This window comes from Hoplias malabaricus, chromosome 7 (assembly GCF_029633855.1).
Source record: "Hoplias malabaricus isolate fHopMal1 chromosome 7, fHopMal1.hap1, whole genome shotgun sequence".
Lineage (NCBI taxonomy): Eukaryota > Metazoa > Chordata > Actinopteri > Characiformes > Erythrinidae > Hoplias > Hoplias malabaricus.
This window is the reverse complement of record NC_089806.1, coordinates 8,999,634-9,021,060: the sequence shown is the minus strand read 5'-3', so window position 1 is coordinate 9,021,060 and position 21,427 is coordinate 8,999,634. Positions and strand designations below refer to the sequence as shown.

Sequence of the window (21,427 nt, the reverse complement as noted above, 5' to 3'; positions counted from 1 at the left end):
TTATTTCACCTAAATAAAAATCACCTGAAATAGACTTGAATAAATGGAATGAGGAAGACGTTGAAATCACTGAGTATATAACAGTCGGCCTGCCATTCCTCATCATCGTTCAGTCTTTGCTGTATGAATTTGGGGTTGGAATCTCTGTGTGCTGTGGGGATTGTTCCTCAGTGGAAAATGTGAGATGATGGTTGTGGCCCTGTTGCTTGGGAGGAGGGGGATGGTAGTGTCACAGAAACGGAGTCAAAGAGTTTTAAAGCCATGCGTCTGTACACTGCAGCTTGTAATTTGGGCCTTATGTCTGAGATATAGTGGTCAACTAGTGTCAGCCACAGAGGCTTCGCCAACAAGTTGACAGAGAGCCTAATACATTTAGTGCATGGATCTGGCTTCACTGTCAAGATTCTCCTGCATTCTGATTGGCTCTGCATATCTACCTAAACACACTTCTGTGTAGCGTTTTGTACTGGCTCTGTTACTGGTCCAACGTGAAAGACTGCCTCCACATGTGATGCCAAAATAGCAGACGTCTGATTGGTCCTTTTCAATGTCAGTCAAATTTCTTTTCCTGCTGAAGAAGGCGGTTCTTAGCCTCTCCCTAGAGAGTCTGGCAACCCAACACTAGTGGTTAACAGACGTCTGCACACAAGATTCTTCTCCAAATCCACACAGACATAGGGGAACACAGCAGTGGAAACTTACATAAGCTTCAGAATTTAACACTATACAAATAGACTTTTTTAAGATGTCTTGTGGCTGTTTTATCTACCTTAGCATCTCTTTGGGGTTATTTCCTTTTGGGAAAAAAAAGTGCATCCCTGTGCGGTATGTACATTTGAGCAGAGTTGACCCTGTGATTAAGCATCCACAGGTTCACTCAGGTCAATCAGCATATTGCAAAGTTGGATTGCTGTAAGTTTTCCGTTCATAATAGTCCTCTCATTAAAGTCTTGTACTCTGAGTATTTTCTTGGGAGCAAGAGTAATTTGGATGAGATTGCCTCTGTTTTATTTGCAGTAAAGAAGATGAGCAAAATAGTAGTTTCTAGCCACGAAGAATAGGAAATTAGCTACTCATTGCAAATGTTTTTCTCCTCTAAACAAATAAACTCAAACTTCATGTGACATTTCATTTTAATTATGCTCTTATTTAACAGGAGAAATGTTGAGTTTATTGTTATTCCGGAAGTTGATATCAGTTTGCCTCCCTGGACATTTTCAGAGGAGCACAAATTTATTTTAATTAGCATAATGAAAACCATGCAATGTCAACGTGCTTCGAAAAACAAAAGGCATTGCCTTTGTCAAAACAGTACAGTCCTTTTCCCACAAAACTATAAATCAAGTGCATTTTGTCTACTTTTTTCTGTCTTCTCAAGCTTCTCCTGCAAAATTTCAAAGGAGTATATCATGAATTAGTAGAAGTAAACTTTGCGTTTGTCTACAAAGTCTTGTGCACACTGAAATATAAATCCAGTGTATTGCTCCTAATTTACAACTAATTTTCTTTTTATATTTTCCAGCTTCTGCTGCAGCCAAATCGCTGTCTGTGACCGATGAGACTGAAAGAACAATGAGAGTAACGTGGCAGGCTGCTCCAGGACGAGTGCTGAGCTACAGACTCACATACTCACCCCAATCAGGCGGCAGGGAACAGACAACCAAAGTGCCGTATAACACCACCACAGCTGTCCTGAAGCGACTGCAGCCCATGACCACATATGACATCACAGTCCAGCCCGTCTACAAACGTGGAGAAGGCAAAGCAAGGCAAGGAGTAGGAACAACACGTACGTTTGGCCCATAATTCAAAGCCCATTAGTCACAGATCTGTGCTAGTACTTTTGCTGTGTCAGGCTGCCATGTGTGTGTACCTGCCGATAAAGCCAGCGTCATATACATGGTCTTTTTGCACTGTAATTAACAGCAATATGTTATAGATTTATGACACATTGCAACTTTGAGAATTGGGGGAGTGGATTTAAAGCAATAAAAATATATTTAAAAAAATGTAAATTACAGTTTTCCCCACAATTTATTATCAGCCAAGATTTCTTTGATGTCTGAAGTTGAAGTTTGCACTGGAACAGTGAGGATGGTAGGAAAACAATTACCACTGTACAGTTTGCCTAAATCATCATATGCCTCAAATCAGTGGCTAATAATAAATTATAAAAAGTATGTTGTGGAGATAAAAACTTTAGTAGCAGGCACCTTGGAGCCCGGATTTCTCAAGGACATTTCTCAAGGACTCGGCACAGTTTGAGACAATTGTGTGATGGAAAATCGACATTCGGAACTTTTAACCGACATAATCTTGTCTATATCGATTATATACGTTTTTTTTTTTATTCGGTTATGTCCCCAATGTGTGTTCATGTGCTGTCCCTTTAAAGCCACGCTACCATGCTGTAGTCGAGTGATTCTGCCACATGGAAGCAACACAGAGGAGAACCTAGCAACTCCAGCAGCTCGTACCAAGCGTCTGTGGTTTGGACGTGTTTTGCTTTGACTTTAATTAAGACGACCCTGAACAAAAAGAAGTCAAATGTATTGAGAAAAAACAGTTTCAGCGACCAAAGCACAATCACACATCAAATATAAACAGCGCTCAGAAAACAACAGAGGAACGAGCTCCCAGCGCCATTAGAAAAAATATCCCAGCTTTAACACTGGAGCATATTTACAGAACACAGGCCTCGTCACTGAACTATGAGGCAAAAATACTCAAACAAAATAATCGTTCATTAATTGTAATCATAGTGAAATGTACAATTAATCGTGATATTGATTTGCACTCATATCGCCCAGCACTAGGTCGACTTTAACATGAAAGATGTCATGGCTGATTGACTTGTTTGGGGAGAGGGGAAAATTGCATTAATTCAATTTTTCACACGTCTATCATTTTTAGCTACTTTTTGTTTTGGGATCTGTGTAAGAGTCTGTTCTCCTGCTCATGAAGAACTTGCAGTGTTCAAGTGACTGTTGGCCATTGATCTGCACCATGATTGCAAATGTTGTCTCTGTTCTCATGCAGTGTCGCCTTACAAAGCGCCAAGAAACTTACAGACATCTGAACCAACTAAGACTAGTTTCCGTGTGACGTGGGACCCTTCACCTGGCGATGTTCGTGGATACAAGGTCACTTTTCACCCTTCTGGTAATGAGTTCAAACAGGGAGAGCTCCTTGTTGGCCCATATGACAACACCGTTGTTCTGGAAGAACTCAGGTAATGTGAAAAATCTCTGAGGAGTTTATTGTGGGAAATTTGAATCCAGTGTGAATCTATAATTTATATGGATTTACACTGACCGTATTAATTTTTGGAGTGATTATAATCCAGTGTAAATCTGCCGTTTTTACAGTCTGAGTGGATATATGAGAAGATATTTGAATGCAATGTGAATGTATAATGTGACAGAATGACAGAATAATTCAGAATTGAATCTATAGTGTGTACAGTCTGACAGAAAAGTTGTAGAGTGAAGTCCAAACATCGTTTGGGTTTCTAATACTGTTGTTGTATTTCTTTTTTTCCTTTTGTAGAGCAGGAACTAAGTACTCAGTGGCTGTGTTTGGAATGTTTGATGGAGGTCAAAGTGTGCCATTGGCTGGTGAGGAGAGGACCACCCTTAATGACCCACCTGAGCCTCCGACTGTGGACCCTCCTGGTAAAATCACTTTATCTGAGCTAAATGCAGGGATTTAGGAAAAAAAACCCAGCTGCATCCAACATGTTAGAGACTTTATACAAGCTTTATATAAACAGATAAACCCTAACTGGTATATTATGCACATTCAGACACTCAGATATTTTTGTGTGGGGACACACAGCTACTCAGTGTTATATACTGTTGCTGTGCAAAGAAAAGAAATGTATCTCCAAAACAGGAATTGGTACGGGAGAAGGAAAAAAAAAACCTTCTTAACTTTTAACGGTAGTCAATGGAGACAGATTTCATACCGAGTAAATTTGGAGCATTTCTATTGGTCCATTCATTATGAAAGGTGCTTTTAAAAGTACTATAATTAGGAGAGAAATATACATTTTTCATGAAATCTGTTCTTCTTCATATAGAAGAAGATGCTGAAGCCAATTGCACTCAACCATTTATCAATAAGTCGTTAGTTATTGCTCACAGGGTATAATTTATTTGAAATAATATGTGAATTTACACTGGTATGTGTCATACATGGAAATTAGTTTTAGTTAAAAAATTAATCGTCCAATAATACAACAAGGAACAATCACACAAGGGCACTGGCTGCATCTTTGGTTTTGCAATGTTCACAGTTATTAATGATGCTTAGATAACGATTGATAGAGGTTAATTAGCTATGCCTCATTCCATTTAGAATAACACGATAGTCCTAACTGTGCCACAGCAAACAACTAAACCTGAGGAACATACCGTCTGTATCTGGGGGGCAGAGAGAGAGAGAGAGAGAGAAAGAAATTCAGAGAGAGAGAGAGAGAATGAGAAATGCAGAGAGAGGGAGAGACAGGGCAAAGGGTGTAAGAAGAGGTATAATATGATAGAAATGAGAGATTAAATAATTAAAGAAATTGTGAGATTGAAAGGAACAGAGAGGAAGGAGAAGTGGGGGTGGGGGTATTTTGCTAGCTTCTTGCTGGTTCCTAGCCCTGCATGCAGCTAGGAAAATGTTATGGTTCTGTTATGAGAGCCTTGTGAGATGTTGACCCTGGGCATGAATTCCTCCTGTTATAAAGAGCAGCTATGTTGCCCTTATGCCCCATAATGTTCCAGTCTCATGGCTTGTCTCAAAGGTTGCCACAGTCATGAACAGATGAAGAACTGCAGCTGGGCTAAATCAGTGGAAACAGCCCCCTGCAGAAGTGATTTGGCATTTAGTGTTTAATGAACAACAAAGAAATATAGTGTGTTCTTCCTTTTTATTACTTCTTCTGGAGCTTTTTTTCTTTAAAACCACATTGAACAGAACGAGCAGAGAAGATGAGTGGATTTAGAGATATTAGCTTCATTACAATTTACATAAACTCAGGATCTAAATATAGAGGGATTTACCTGACACAAATAGCCAAAGCATTGATCTGCTGCATATCAGTGCAACTCTCTCCTTAAAAATAAGGGATGATTTAAAGTAGAACAATTGAGTGCATATTTAAAAAGAACAGAAATATAGTTACCCACAATCCTCACACAGCAAGCAGGCTTCTGTTTTTCCAATTGAATGTCGTGATGGATGATTCAGTGTCATATAAATTGTTTTCACTTTCAGAGACAGCAACTGGTCATAGACATTTCTGGTTCTCCAGTGAGTAGAGAAACAAAGCAAAAAGGTCTCGCGACACTTTGCAGGTGTCTGGAGCTGTGAGAAAAAGAAAGTATGAAGGAGGAAAGCACCATAATTCAGAAAGAGCTTTGCTCATTTTTCACTTTAGTCCCTCTTCTGTTGGGAGAGACAGGGGCTATGTCAACTCCAGCTAAAATGGCCTCCAGGGCTGGATGCCAGAGGAAAGTTTGGACACAGCAAACGGAGATGTAGGAGGGGAAGAAAGAAGACATACGTTTTTGTACAAAGTGTCAATGAGTTCTTCAAGAAATGAAATAAAAGAAAATTCTGATCAATGTGTGCTATATTTATTAATTGTGATCATGCGGGATGTTGATATTTTGCCAGTGACTACATATGTTTTGTCCTCTAGTTTTTCTTTTTCCTCTATCCATATTTCTTATTTTTTTTCCTCACACATTCTTCTTCTTGAACTCCGTCAGTCTTCTGATCTTCCCAAAGCTGTCACTTGAATTTGTCTGTCTGTGTGACTGATGTACCTTATCTTCTGCAGATGCTCAGTGTAAAACCTCAGCCAAGGCCGATATAGTCCTGCTGGTGGATGGATCTTGGAGTATTGGCCGCGTGAATTTCAAAACCATCCGGTCGTTCATTGGTCGTATGGTGGGCGTTTTCGACATTGGCCCTGACAAGGTTCAGATCGGTAAGAGCCCCTGGTCTTCTGTTTGCTTTGCTGCTTTCTTAGTGCTTTGGCACACAGATCCAACATTCCCAACAAACAACAAAACACTGATGATTGTGGTCAGAATTCACAACCCAGAAAATGAGAGAGGACATTCAGTAATCCTGATTACAGGCGAAAACTGGACAACAGTGGGAATGTACTATTCTAGATTACCAGGCAGGTATGGTACCCCAGCCCAGTGTTAGGGTTGTTTGGTGGCGAATGTTGGGTGGTGTGCACTGGGCTTGAAACCAATGGTGAAAGAATGGATTTATGGCAAACACAATAACACTTCTGGACCCCAGATGTGAGAGCTCTGGACTGGGCCCCAAATTGAGTTATTACCTGGAACATGTAGTGGTCTTTCCCATAAATGTGAGAAGAAATTAAATCTCTGCCTTGTCCTCAGGGTTGGCTCAGTACAGTGGAGACCCCAGGACTGAGTGGCATCTCAATGCTCATCGAACCCGTACATCCCTGCTGGAAGCTGTGGCCAACCTACCTTATAAAGGCGGAAACACCATGACAGGTATCACATCTTACTTTACCTTAGCCATAGGTGACAGTGGAATGCCTTGAGTTAAATTTGAGCGAGTTCTTGTGAGTTCATTACATCTTTAAACAATGAAAAAGAACAGCTGGTGTGCTATTATTACAAGGTTTTCCTGAGAGAGACATAGACATTTTGCATGTTGTATATTTGGCCAGCTTTATCTTATTGGATCTACTCCGCAATTAATTAATCTTTCTTCACTAAACACTCACTTTTATTGTTTAACTTTTGCTCAGGTTGTTTTTCTTTCCTCTTATTCTCTGCTCCTCAATAGGTCTGGCCTTGAACTACATACTGCAGAACAATTTCAAACCAAATGTGGGTCTCAGGCCTGACTCCCGTAAGATTGGTGTCCTCATTACTGATGGAAAATCTCAAGATGATATTATAACCAGCTCCCAGAACCTCCGGGTTGAGGGCATCGAATTGTACGCCATTGGTGGGTAGTTTATGAACACAGTTTAATATCTTTTAAGTTTATATTAAATACACGTTTGTGAAACAATCCCTATACAGTTAGCATCATGAAAATGATATGAATAAAGCATCTTTTATTCCTTAAAAGCATGGTGCATTGCCACACAGAGTAGTAGAGAGTCTGTAGAGATTTCTGCAGTGTCATTAACAACTTGTAATGGTTTAAGGCATAATTTAGCCATGCATTTTGAACAGAGCTAATGGTCGTACGTGTAGCTCCATGTCTCGGTTGATCTGGTCGTCTGATTTCTAGGTGTGAAAAATGCTGATGAAAACGAGTTGAGGTCCATCGCTTCTGACCCAGATGAAATTCACATGTACAACGTCAATGACTTCTCCTTCCTGTTGGACATCGTGGACGATCTCACTGTCAACCTCTGTAACAGTGTCAAAGGACCAGGTAACCTCTACACACGACACCTTTAATGCTTTCCTTATCTAACAGCTGTCTGTAGGACATTGCCTTTATCCCCCTTTAACTTTTGTTCCCCTTTAACTAATTAAAAGTTTTTCCTGGCAAAGTAAATTGGATCAGCATGTGGAACTGGAGCTCTCTGTGTCTTTCTGTGATCTCCATACTGCCTTTTTTTGTTTGACACATGAGAAGCCGTACATATCAGAATAGAAATCAGAGCAGAGAAACACTAATATGAAATAACATGTATGTTATATTGCTTATGCTTTTTGGTCAAAAAAGTCTTTTGTGAAACAGAAATCGCAAATATTTTAGTTTGTTATTTTTACGTTAATTTTACAAAAATAATTAACCAGCAGCATTAACAGAACCAGCAGAAATGGTCACGTATTTCTTTTAAAAGTTTAAGGCATGGTTTAAAGCAGAAGCCTTTTGCCAAACGCCACAGGCTGTACAATATTTGATGTTGACTTTGTTTTGGAATGCCAGATTTTATTGGATTATGCAGGCAAAGCAGAAGCTGGGAATGATCATCTTCTGCATTATTAAATTCAGACTATAAGAAGAGGCAAAGGTTATTAATTAGAGTTGCATGGTTTGGCTAAGGTGAACTCCTTAAATGGTTGCCAGCCATTGTAGATATTGCTTCTCGAGGATTTTTGCCAATTTCCTACATTTTTTTAAAAATAGATTTCGCTGAAAGCATAGCATTGTCATACCTCTGTGATGGAAACTGTGGATGGAGCTGGGATCTTCTCTGGAGGATAACACTGATCTAGCACAAAGTAAAGGGTGACAGTGTGTCCCGAAGCAGGTCCTCCCTGAAAACCTCTGATATATGATTCACTTAAACTTTTTAAGACACTAAAATGCCTGAGGCAGACCTGTGGCTCACATATTTCTTAGTTTAAGAGCTATTTGACACACCAGCTCACATTTTTTATTGCCCCTGAACCAGGAGGAGGCCCAGGGACTCCAACAGACTTAGAGACTTCAGAGGTGACCCACTACTCTTTCAGGGCCACCTGGCAGCCTCCTGATGAGCCTGTGGAGAGGTATCGAATTGAGTATGTCCCCGTGGCTGGAGGCAGAACCGAAACGGTGAGATTTATACACCAACTGTAACACAGTTTTTAATGGCATGATTACATTTCTAATTACTTAGTTATACATTGAATTACACAACACTTTTGTTTGATGGACTAATGTGAGACTTCATTCCTGTTTTTTTTAATTAGTTTGCATTAAAATACTTTTTTTTTTTTTTACAAAGTAAACAATAAACTTTCATAAAATTGACAGTAACTTATTATCTCTTACTTAGATATACAAATGCTGTATATAATGAAAGTCACAATTACATATACATTACATATCTCAACTTGTTTCAGTGGGGTCCAAATGAGACCTAAATAAAAGTTGGGACCTAGAAGGGATTCAGATAAACTCTTCAAGAGAAAATGAACCACGGATATGAATAGCTTATACTTTGCTTGTGGTATAGCCACATTTAGATTTACAATGGCTGTTCTTTCGTGGCGGCACGGTGACGCAGCAAGTTAGTATCGCAGTCACACAGCTCCAGGGACCTGGAGGTTGTGGGTTCGATTCCCACTCTGGGTGACTGTCTGTGAGGAGTGTGGTGTGTTCTCCCTGTGTCCGCGTGGGTTTCCTCCCACAGTCGTTGGTAGGTGGATTGGCGACTCAAAAGTGTCCGTAGGTGTGAGTGAATGTGTAGGTAGGCTCTGGACCCACTGCGAACCTGAACTGGATAAGCGGTTACAGATAATGAATGAATGAATTAATGAATGGCTGTTCTTTCCACCATATACATAGGTTGAAAGTGCTTTGTTTCCATAGCCTAGTTTTCCATAGGCCCATGAGAGAAATTGTAGAATGTTGGGTTGCCAGTTAAATCTTACATAAGTAGGTAACTTTTCCACTTTACTGACTCTTTTACAGTGGAAACAGTCTGTGTTACATAACAGTTTAATATCATACTGCATACAAGAGGTCTAAAAGTACTGTATATAAAATATCAGTCTTTCCAGAGTGGAAATTATTTTTTCAGTTTAAAAAGTTCTTAACAGCCTTAATCCATGAGGTACTGGTTTCGGACATCCCGTTGTTATCTCTTCCCCATCCTCTTTCGTCCGTTATTCAGATGCAGCCTAAGGTTGACAGGTTTATTTATGTTGATTATGTGCAGGTGTTCGTGGATGGAGAGGAGAACACTGTGGTGCTGAAGAGCCTGACCCCCAACACTGAGTATATGGTCAATGTCTACTCTGTGATCGGAGAGGAAAGCAGTGATCCTCTCAAAGGCACAGAGACCACCTGTAAGTTACGCAAACGTTTGCCCCTCCTTCAACCTCTGATATCCCCCACTCATCCCTCGCTCTCTCTCATTTACATTAAATAAACTCTGAGATCATTTCCTGAGCTTCAGGGCTCTGCAGACTCTGAGCAACATGTCTTTTTGGAAATCAAAGCAAGGTTTGGATTAGTGGACAGTTACTGACCATATGCCTGTAGCTGACTCGTGATTTCTCTCCATTTGAGAGGAACATTTATGAACAGATTTCTCTTTGGGAAATATTACAATAATCACAATCTTTATTGAGAGGACAGCGTGTGAACACTTGTTTCAAATATTATAGACGTGTTAATAAAACAGTTTTGTTGTTACAAACAGATGCACATGTACATAGTGTAAAACTAATTGCTTCTATAATTTTTATATACAATATTTATGGATTTTTTTTAACTAATTGTTAGTTTCAGTTGCAGTCATTTTAATTAGAATTTCAATCACTTTAATTCACAGCCACAATTAACTGGAAAATGGTCGAGCGGCTGAAATCATTTACTAGCATCCAAATTTGTGTTGTCCGTCTGATTATGATCCGATAAATGTTTTTATTGCCCTCACTCATTTTATGGTTTGTGCAAGTCCTTTAGAGTATCTCAGCTATAATGTTTATGATGAACATTACAAGACCTTTCTTTGCATCATAAAATGTCTTCAGCCACTTGACCATTTGCTTAGGTCATTGTGGCTTTCTTTATTGACACGTTAAGCTAACACTCCAGCTTGGATCATCGTTCTCCTGAGCCACCACTGCTTGTAATATGTGGCTGTGTTTCTCTCCGCTCGTATGTTAAGGCCTGGGGAAGTGTGTGATGTGGGCTTGACGGCTGGTCACAGTTTTCTCCGCTGATGTCTATTAAGATGTGGTTCCAAGCCTCATCACACAGTGTTAAAATAATAGACTGGGATTATGAGGCTGAACATTGTAACCTTAATTTGCAGCTTTATTCAGAACAGTGTTGCCTTCAGTGAGGATCGGTGTCTAATATGAATGTCCAGGTTTATGCTGCCAGTGTGTCTTTATCCCGTTCACTCCCTCTTTTGTTCTTACAACGTTTTTGGCACTGGTCCCGACATTATTAATTTTTTAACTGATTCATTTTTATTGGTTCAGTCGATTTTATGTGAGAAAAATGTACAGAACTAAAACTGCAGACATCTGCAATATCAAGGATCAGACACACTTCTAAACTTCCACTACTTTTAACAGCTTCATTTGTCAAGTTATCTTACCTTGTGCAGCAATGTCTATCTGATATATGGAGAGTGTCCTCCTTTCGAATTGAACCATATCGGTCTGCTTGCAGCACTCAAGGGATGAAATTATTATATGAAACATGTGTCCTGCATGGATTGAGTTACTGGACTAGCAAATTAACAATGTGGATCACTTCATCAGACATCAAAACTTGCGGAAAATTAAATCTGAAACATACCATGAAATTCAGTCCTGTCATTTTGTGTTAAAATCATTTAATCCACCATTTTGTGGGTGATGATACATGTGTTTTAATCTTCTGCCTTACACGCTTTTTTGTTCTCTTTAAGATTTCATGATGGTTTAATTTTGGAAGGAAATGGTCCATACTAACAAACCGGGGCGAGATAGTTAGCCTCATATCTACAGCTAATTACACCTTATACGTGTTTTGTTGTAGCTGCTTGTGTATATAATTTATTGCATCATTAATTTAAAACTACGTAATGACTTATATGTACATTTGACTTATATCCTGTAAAAACATGTTTGAGCCTCAGTCCTCCACATGGACGGTCGTTTCTAGTTGAGAGAACGCTGTGTGCATTTGGCTGCCTCTTCTCGCTAGTGTGTGTGTGTGGATTGAATGCTGAATGGAGTGGAGTTCTGTGTGGTGTTGAGAACATAATGTGGTTGGGTGTTTAGAAAAGTTCTGTTTAAGTATTTATATATATATATAAATTAAATAAATAATTAAACGTAATTGTAATATTTTGGTAATAAAAGCTTCTAGATAAGCACAGTTATGTCTAATGCTGATCTAGTCTAATGCTGGCTAGGGCTGTGCTCACTGCTTCCTGGTGTTCACTAGTGTGTGTGTGTAAATGTGTGTTTTACTACACGGATTGGGTTAAATACTGAGAACAAATTCCTCTGTGTGCAGGCACAGTGACCAATAAAATGACTCTAATTCTAATCATTCAATGGGGCTCTCAAGGTACGCAGAGCAACAGATCTGTAGATGTAGAACTACTATGTGCACCTCTGTGGCCAGTGGAGCGGGTACAAAGGAAAGTGAATGTAGACCAAGGGAATTGATAACTGTCCAATTAAGGCATAGAAGCATTTATAGTTCAGGTATAGTGCAGAGGTTCTTCTGTAGCATCGTTGTCAGCTATGGATAGTACAGTTGTCTGGTTATGCAATTGTATCACCTAGGGTTTCCATTGTTTCCACAGTGCCACTGCCTGGAGTCAAGAGAATGACTGTGTATGATGAGGCTATGACCAGTATGCGGGTGAAATGGGAGCATGCAGCTCATGCCAGTGGCTACATGCTGCTGTACAGTGCTATCAACGCCACAGTGCCCAGCGTGGAGAAAGAGGTGAGCAGCCATGAGCCAAATCCAAATGCTCACTCAGCCTTTCCACCACTTTACGAGGCCTTGAGTGTGTGTAGATCAGGGCTTCTGCCAATGGCCCCTCACACACTCCAGATGGCAAAACGCAGCGATTGCAGAAAAAGCAGGAAGCTCTGCTTTTTACAGTGCTGTTCAGGCAAGGTCTACAAAAAGCAGACTTTCTGGACTTGAGAAGGTAATGGCAAGGATTAGATCATGTTGGCTGAACAACGCCCTATTTCCCCCCTGAAGTCATTGAGATGATATGAAGCAAATACAATTTGAACAGATGCTCCATTTTTTTCACTTCTCCTTCTGTGGGCTGTAGGGTTAGCGCTGCCAGAAATAGCCCCCAAAGTGAAGTCCGTCATTGCAGAGCCGACATACCCCAGGAAACAACCAGTGTGTGTGGGTTTATGCTTTGGACCAGGTGTTCAACAAACGTCTGCCTGACAAGTCCTGTCTGGTCCTGCCTTTCCCTGCTAACATCTCTTTCTCTCTCACTCTCCCCACCACCCACCCACCTCACGCAGATGCGAGTTGGGGCAGATGTGAACGATGTCCAGCTGGTGGAACTGATCCCGAACACGGCCTACACACTCTCCTTGTTTGCCCTACATGGGGATGCAACTAGCGATCCTCTCATTGACCAGGGAGTCACCTGTATGTCAGCCTTCACTTCCATCCAAATGACTTCAATGTTTCCATCGATCAGATTCTGAGGACTTATACGCTTGTCCAATACTCTTGTCTCTCTTTTTTTTTCTCTCTGTCTTTCTCAGTACCCCTGCCTCCTTCTGGTAAGTTGCAGATCCGTGAGGTGACCCACAGCTCCATGCGTTTAAATTGGGACGCTGCTCCGGGAAATGTCAGAAAGTACACGATCACCTACAAGCCTGAGGCGGGAGATCTCATAGAGGTATTCCGTACTTGACTTTTGCTCTCCTTTCTTTAGGAAACAATTAGAAAAACAATTACTTTTATTACCAGAAGTAGGTATGAGTTCACAAATCTCATGTGTCAGAACCCCTTTGCTTAAGTTGCCTAAGGGAATGGCCCTGGCATAATACTGCAAGTGTCTGATTAGACATCTCAACATTCATAAAGGATATCAGGGTAGGAAAGAGGCCTTCTCTCTTTAGCCAATCTATGTGGAGAATGATAAGTGACAAAGAACAGCTTTAAATTGTTTGGCTTAGGAGACAGAAAAGCCGGTGCTTATCCTGACTGAGAGAAGAGATCAGTCATGGATTTAAAAAGGGCCAACAACACACAAACAAACTGCCCTCTGTTGTTTGAGTACATGTGGATTTATCCAGCCTTGAGGCCAAGAAAAAAAATAAGATACATCTGAGACTGAAGGCACCAACCTGGGAAATTCTCCCAAGATACATTCAATAGTCTTAACCTGTGCCTGGCTTGGTTTGGATCTGAGTCTTGATCTTATACATACAAGTTACTGCACACAGGTTATCTATGGATATGTTTCATGTAAATGACTTGTTAGTGCAATATAGATACGGCTGTGTGTTTACTTTTCGGAAATTGTATTTGTCGATTGAATGTCATTGGTGATTATCTTTGGGGAAGGGTTGGAAAGATCCAGCTTTCGGTTTTTCCATTGTGTAGAAAGGCTGTATAATGTGGTGACTTGATTCACCGAACAGAGGACCATTCTTCTAAACAAACACCCTGATTGACCAAACTGACATTTCAATCACAACTATTCTGTGCGCATACTTTGACGAAGTTTTTCCAAGGACTTTATTTATGGGCTTGTTTTTCAGGGCCCTTTCATAACTTTGTCCGTTTTCCATTGTGTTGTCCCAAGGTGATTTTGCTCGCACTTGAGGCCCTGAAGAGCAAAAAAAAAAAAATAGTTTAGCTTGTGTAATTTATTTTAATTGATTTGGTTGATGTTTCATCAACAGCTTGAAGTTCCGGGTCATATTACTACTCATCCCCTCACTGGTCTACGTTCTCAAACTGAATATGACGTTGCTGTGACTCCTGTATATGACGAGGGTCCAGGAAACCCAATGATTGGCAGTGAAATCACAGGTGGGCTTTGAGTTTGAGAGTCTGTGCTTTCAGCATTTTGGTTTTTCAGGGTTTTTTTATGTTAAAAAACAAGACAAAAAAGGACAGTTTGCACAGCAATAACACTCCATCACATTATAATCAGAACACAGTGTTTTAACAAAATCATACTAAAGTGGCTTTGGTTATGAGACATTTCAGCACCTTTGTCAGCCGTACTTTCTAAATGTACCCCATGTGTTTGACCACTCCACCTCCAGGCGCTGCATGTGTTTATATTTCATTTATCAATCGTTGCATGGGGCAACCAACTTTTATGAATGCCAGATGATTCTGTTATTTTCACCCTGTCACACACAACCACTTCCCTTTGCACTAAACACACCAGCGTTCCCAAACACGGCATGTTGGAACAGACTGGAAAACCCGGGTCGGCAATGGACGGCAGTTCACTTAGAATTCGACTTAGAATTGCAGAGATGTCTCGAGTCTCCCTGCCTGGACGCTTCTAATCATGTGTATGACCTGCTCACACACACAGATGTGGTTCCAGCTCCGAAGAATCTGAGGTTTTCTGAAGTGACACAGACATCATTCAGAGCCACATGGGAACACGGAGCCCCAGATGTGGCCCTCTATCGAATTGGTTGGGTCAAGAAAGGAGACACCGACTTCCAATATGTGAGTTTATCTGAGCTGTGGACCAATAAACCATCAGCTGGAATTGTGCTAATTGCATACATAAAAAGTTATGTAACTTCACAAAGACTTGGTTATTTTTGTTCTAGCAGTGTGCTGTAATTAAACAGACAAACCCATGGCTTTGTCTGCTGTTTATTATCAAACATACTTGCCATTTAGGGTATGTTCAGACTTGTAAGTTTTGGTTTTATTAAAAAGAACCCTTGTGCAATTGCTCAGTTAGCGTGGTTAGTTAGAGTAAGTGTGAACACTCTCTTTCATACTCTAGTGCGCATCAAACAAGGTGCCAGAGACTGCCTAAACAAGTGGGTCTCAGTCCGTTTTTAAACAAACTGGTGTGGGTCGTTTCAAGGATGAATGCAACACAAACCAAAGGCATGCACAAGATTTGAAGTCTCGGGATGTAACTATATTCGCTCCGCAAATGTTTTTAAAAACAATGTGCAAAAGGACAAACTTCCTTCTGCTGCAGTTTTGACACCTTTCATCCATTTTACCACCACTCTCTGTGTGTTTAAAGTTGGTAAATATAGCAAAAATGCACACAGCCCTTATGCAGTGTATCATTTCCTTGTTTGGTCCAGACCAAGGGAACTGAACTACAAGTCTGAACACACCCTTAGTGTGTGATGAGTGTTTTTCTAAATGTAACTGGGATTTCTGTGGGCTCTCTGAAGTCTATCCTGACCAATGAGGAAACTACTCATGTCCTGACTAACCTGGAACCAGACACTCTGTATGATGTTACTGTCACAGCCATTTACCCAGATGAGTCAGAGAGCGAGGATCTGATGGGCAGCCAGCGCACATGTAAGACATGCGTACACACACACACATACACACACACACACAAACACAATACAAATAACGTCAAATCTATTCAAAATATCTGTTCATTGAGCAAAGTGAAATAATGTATTGTTCTCTTGAAATCTTTTTCTAGTGTCAAAGATGTTTACACCTGGTATGTTGTTTCAAACAAGAGGAAGTATTGCCATTGTGTTACCTGTAATGGTAATGCTAATGGTGGTGATGAAAGTGTTGATGAAAACACACTTTAAGAAATTGCATGTGCATTTCAGAATTCATTGCTGCAAATGCTTAAAAAAGTGTGGTCATAGACTTGCAGTCAACCATCCACCAGAAACCCCCTCCATCGACCATTCGTCATTCATGTCATTTGTCATTTTGTCCTTCATGTATCAGTGCTCATTAATGTCATTTGTCATCGGTGTTATTTATTGCTGGTGTCATAGTCTGTCATTACATGGTGTCCTGTCATTACATATGCATGTGCATAAATAACCTGCCCGGCTGCACGGTGTTCGAATCGTGAAATTCATCGTGTCTTCATCATAAATATTCTCCATTCAGCTTCAAGGACTGATTAATAAAACCTGCTACCAGTTTTCATTAAGCTTAGCAGGGCCTAATATATAACCACCCAAAAATGTAGTTGTTAAATGCACTACGCTGTGGCTAACTTCAACTTGTATCTGCTACCAGCCCCCACCGGACCGCCGCAAAACCTGCAAGTGTTCAACGCTACCACCACCACGCTGACTGTGAAATGGGATCATGCCCCAGGCCCTGTACAGAACTACAAAATCAACTTCCAGCCAGTGGCTGGTGGAAAATCTTTGTCTGTAAGTTTGACTGCACCCAGAAACCTCATCCACCACCGAAAGCCCTGCTCAATGCCTTGCAAATCTTTACAACCAGGAGGTAATGGGCCTGTTTAACAGACTCGATTATGCCCAGCGGAACTTTCCACATTAGAAACATGAAATATGGTTTTTACGAACGTTTGGGTCCTTATGTTATTAATTAGAGTAGGAAAACCTCTGGAAAGCTGGAAGTGAGACAAGAACAGCTAATTGTTATGGCTTGATTCTTCAGCCCCATAAGGTCTTTTCTATACCTTTCAATAACCTCTGGAAAACACACACACACACAAGTTCATTGAGGAATTTGAGGTAATTGTTACACTTGGTATGATTAGGCCAGCTGTCTCAGGGCTGTTAACCGTACAAAACTTGAACAAAAACGCTTTTGGCACTTAATTGGTCTGCTCACTGCAGTTCGTAAATCTCCAAGAAACTGGAAGTAAATCAGCCATTTGCTTGTTTCAGGATATTTCTCAGAGTTAACATGCAGCTAGATGAGGAGTAGATAAATGCTCAGAGCTTTTTGGTCTGGAGTGGCTTGTGTGTCTTCAAGCACTAGACTAGAAAATTCTGACAGTATTGGGTTAAATAAATACGTATAATCTGCACACAGACAAACATAAACATTTCCCCTGACAGGGCTTTAGTAACAGCTGGAGAATTACGTTACAGACTCATTACACAATAATTGGCAATTATGTACACTTCACAGGGAAATGAAGTAAATGACAAACCATTTGTCTTCTCTCACGTCATTAGCTTAATATTTAGATTATGACACTGTCTCACGGCCTGTTTGTTAAGTCAGTCAATATCTGCCAGACATTCTTCAGTGATAACTTAATTGAGATGACTTATGGATATTGCTTTGGAAGGAGCCTCTGGGAATTTTCTGCATTGATATAACTGCAAAAGATGTATTTGTCTGAAGTTATTTGACTTTACTTGAGAGGCTTCGACAGAATCCAACACACATTCAATCAAAGTCCGAGGCTAATGACCTTTCAAAATAACAAACTTTGACATTGGGAGTTAGAAAGGTTTCATAGCTCATTAGTATCATCCTGATGTATTTTGTTGATTTTAATCTTGAAAGGAACAAAATGTAGTCATTGATAACCATCGAGGATTCACTTTTAAATATGTTTGACCTGCTTAGGGAAATACTGGCCGTAATTACCTCTTATAAATCCTACAGCGCTTCGGATTTGTGCACAACACGCTAAAAACAGACTTTGTGACCTTTACAGATAGAGCATTGTTAAAATGAAAAAAATAAAAACAGACAACGGCACATGATAATGTGTTGGTTTGTCTATTCGTTTCAGACACAAGTCAGAATTATGCATTCATATTGCTTTTATAGACAAACGGGATTTATATAAACGGTTAACATCACAAAGACTGTAAACAATAAAAGAAACTAACAGAAATCTACATTCTGAAGGGAGCATTATGGCTCATGCTAATCCTAGCCATTTGTGGCAGTCTTAGTATACCCAGCTTTATTTGTTTATTGCAGTCTCACTGCACTGTGTTTTAAAATCCACTACTAAAGTGGTTCTAATTGGACTGCCAAAGCATCTACAGAGTTCATGAGTGAAAAATATTGGAACGTTTTGGCCTGGCAACTTCAGCCCATCATTCACATGCTACATCAGATCCAGTGAAATCAGGAACACGAACACTTCAGCACAAATAAAAAGTCAAACGGATTGTAGCTAAAGCTTGGAAAAGCAGTTCAATGGAAAATCATGGGAACATTGTGATACCAGTGAATCACTGGATGTGTGCAATTACAGGGAGGTCACCCTCTGGGCATGAAAAGTGCCATGTTTAATTTCCAAACCTAAAGTGAATACCCAAAATGCTTGTACTTATGACAGACCCAAATTTGAAAGAAAACTCATTGTACTAAAAATCCTTATTTTGAAAGCAGCTTTTTTAATCCAAATTCTTCCTAGAAGTCTTATAATAACTTATAAAATCTATAGTTGGCCATCTTAATAAAGAGTTTAGTTGAGTTACTGGAGTTTTTAATACAGGTACAGGCTGTGTGAAACAGACTTTAGCTGCCTTTAAAGTTCTTTTGGCAGGCCGAGTTATTTACACCGTAAAAGCAAAGGACATCGCTCTGACCCTTGGGAAATCCTCTCTTTGGTTCTTTATGACTGAGGAGGGAACTCTAATGGGTTGGCTAAGAATATTGCTGCTCAGCTGCAAGTTTAAAAGAATTCCTCTGCTTTTCAGGGAAACCATGCTTTGTACACAGTATCCATAAAAGTCAGGACTAATATAGGATCTGAGAGATTGCACTGGGCATGTTTAGCTAACACTGCGATGCCGAGGTTGAGGATTTGGAATCATTTCAGAGGAGTTACTCAGAAAGGAGATTGACAGCGTAGTTGAAGTAGTGTTACATGTCAGCTAACAGTTACACCAATAACGTGAGTGGCCGTTAAACCTCTGAGAGGTAATTGCACTTGTTAGTTCAAACCAAACAAAAGTGACCGAATACTGACATCTGTTTCAAACAGACCCAGGTTGGAGGAAAGAAGAACAGCGTTGTTCTTCAGAAGCTCACTCCTGACACTCCTTATTCCATTACTGTTGCTGCTGTCTATCGCAGCGGAGAAAGCAAGGACATTTCTGGCCAAGGAAAAACAAGTAAGTGACTCTGAAAGAAACTTCCCAGGGTGGTATTTGTTGGACGTTCCTTGACTTTTGGCCATCCCTTCGTTCAAAATGATGTCAGAGGGGGATATAATTTCAGCTGTAAAGCGATGAAAGAGTCAGACTACATTATCTAAACGCTGGTAATTGTGTCCTCACAGAGCCATTAGGAGGAGTGAGAAACCTCCAGGTTCTTAATCCCACCATGACTACTCTGAATGTGCGGTGGGAGCCAGCAGAGGGAAAAGTGAAGGAGTACAAAGTCGTTTATGTTCCTGCAGACGGTGGTGCTGAGAGCACGGTAGGACTGGCAGGACTGTGTGTGTGTCATAGCTGTGATATCTGCGATAGCTGTATGAATGGCAATGATTAATAAATAAGTTATCAGATGCTAGACTGACTTAAATTATGCTCTGACTCAACAGGAGCAGGTGTCAGGCACTACCACGAACACAGTCCTGAGAGGCCTGGAGTCAGACACACTCTACACTGTCACTGTCTACCCTGTGTATGCTGAGGGGGATGGAAGGAGAATGTCAGAAAATGGAAAAACAAGTTAGTCTTATTTTCTTAGAGTAATACCTCTGCCAAAAAGTCTGATTTATTTATGTACTCCAAAGGATAAAGCTGAGGATTTTTTATAATAAGGAAAATTGTTCTGTGTGCTATAGGGCCCCTGGGTGGAGTGAAGAATCTAAGGGTTACTGACCCCACCATGACCTCACTGAACGTCAACTGGGAACCTGCTGATGGAGCAGTGCGCCAGTATAAAGTTTTCTACGTCCCTACAGCTGGAGGCACTGAAGACATGGTGGGGCTCATTCAAGCTCACTTTTCTTTCTGTATTGATATTTACGATATTTATAAATTTCAACTTCTCATTTTTAACTCTTTCCAAATGATCAAAAGGTCAATTTCTGTGTGGTCCATAACTAGGGATTGTTCTTGGGGAGGAAGCACTGCAGATCCTTTTTTCAGTCTTGATATGGGACGTACAAAAAGCCATTTGTGAAACTGTGTGTAGTTGGCTGATTCACTCAGAAATACAGCTTATTTAGTCGTTGTTGTTCAGTAGAAGCCTCAGTGGTTCTGTCTGTATGGGAGATTATTCTTGGGAGCAAACAAGAATAATGGTTACCCTAATTAAACATCTTTTTCTTATACTAAAATAGGAACAAGTTCCAGGTGGCACAAACAGTATTGTGTTGAGGAACCTTCAGCCGGACACTCTTTACACCGTGTCCTTGGTGCCAGTTTACCCAGCTACTGAGGGTAGACGCCAAACAGAGAATGGAAAAACCTGTGAGTTTCAAATCCAGCCACCATTTTAACTCATCATTTTATGTCAGTTGTTCCACATCTCTGCAATTTGTATCAAATAAATATTATTTCTTTGTGTTTGATCAGAAATCTTGTGGTAAACACAAAACTTAAGAGTATAACCTTATAAACTTGAGTGTACGCTTATGTTAGACTTATTAAAGTAGTTTATTTGGCCACGTATCAATGTTTTCTGTCATCGTTTCAACACAGAATTGCAGTATTTATGTTTTTGACGGCTAGGCTTTTGACAACAGCTTTTGCGATCACTGTTTCTTGACAAATCTCTTTATCTTTTCAGTGCCTCTTGGTGGTGTGAGGAACCTACACATCACTGATGCCACCTTCACCACTCTCACAGCGGCCTGGGATGCCGCGGATGGGAATGTTCAGGGCTACAAAGTCATCTACGTTCCCACGGATGGGGGACCTGAGCTCACGGTAAAGTTTCTAACCTCTGTAGCTCTCCGCTCTTGATACACACAGGTGGTGGTGACAGTTACAAACATAATTCAAGTGTTTAGGGTAGGGCCCTTATGAAAGACGAAAAAAAATCAAAAGGAACGGTTATTTATTGAATTAGGTCTTGTCTCAGATACATGAGAAGC

At 40.4% G+C, this 21,427-nt stretch overlaps 1 protein-coding gene across 4 annotated transcripts in view; it reads left to right on the top strand.

Moving 5' to 3' along the window:
* Positions 1-21,427, top strand: part of col12a1b (collagen, type XII, alpha 1b) — a 78,096-nt gene that overhangs the window by 21,628 nt on the left and 35,041 nt on the right. For 2 of the 4 annotated variants that reach the window (XM_066678001.1, XM_066678003.1), the window contains exons 15-37: positions 1,523-1,789; positions 3,040-3,232; positions 3,550-3,674; positions 5,834-5,983; positions 6,414-6,533; positions 6,832-6,996; positions 7,288-7,434; positions 8,408-8,550; positions 9,659-9,788; positions 12,257-12,402; positions 12,951-13,080; positions 13,200-13,336; positions 14,349-14,478; positions 14,999-15,138; positions 15,837-15,969; positions 16,103-16,123; positions 16,666-16,805; positions 19,364-19,493; positions 19,661-19,800; positions 19,925-20,054; positions 20,171-20,310; positions 20,672-20,801; positions 21,121-21,260. In XM_066678001.1, the coding sequence (XP_066534098.1) occupies positions 1,523-1,789; positions 3,040-3,232; positions 3,550-3,674; positions 5,834-5,983; positions 6,414-6,533; positions 6,832-6,996; positions 7,288-7,434; positions 8,408-8,550; positions 9,659-9,788; positions 12,257-12,402; positions 12,951-13,080; positions 13,200-13,336; positions 14,349-14,478; positions 14,999-15,138; positions 15,837-15,969; positions 16,103-16,123; positions 16,666-16,805; positions 19,364-19,493; positions 19,661-19,800; positions 19,925-20,054; positions 20,171-20,310; positions 20,672-20,801; positions 21,121-21,260 (3,227 nt within the window). The remainder of the gene's footprint in view (positions 1-1,522; positions 1,790-3,039; positions 3,233-3,549; positions 3,675-5,833; positions 5,984-6,413; positions 6,534-6,831; positions 6,997-7,287; positions 7,435-8,407; positions 8,551-9,658; positions 9,789-12,256; positions 12,403-12,950; positions 13,081-13,199; positions 13,337-14,348; positions 14,479-14,998; positions 15,139-15,836; positions 15,970-16,102; positions 16,124-16,665; positions 16,806-19,363; positions 19,494-19,660; positions 19,801-19,924; positions 20,055-20,170; positions 20,311-20,671; positions 20,802-21,120; positions 21,261-21,427) is intronic. The other 2 variants (XM_066678002.1, XM_066678005.1) reach the window with 2 other exon arrangements.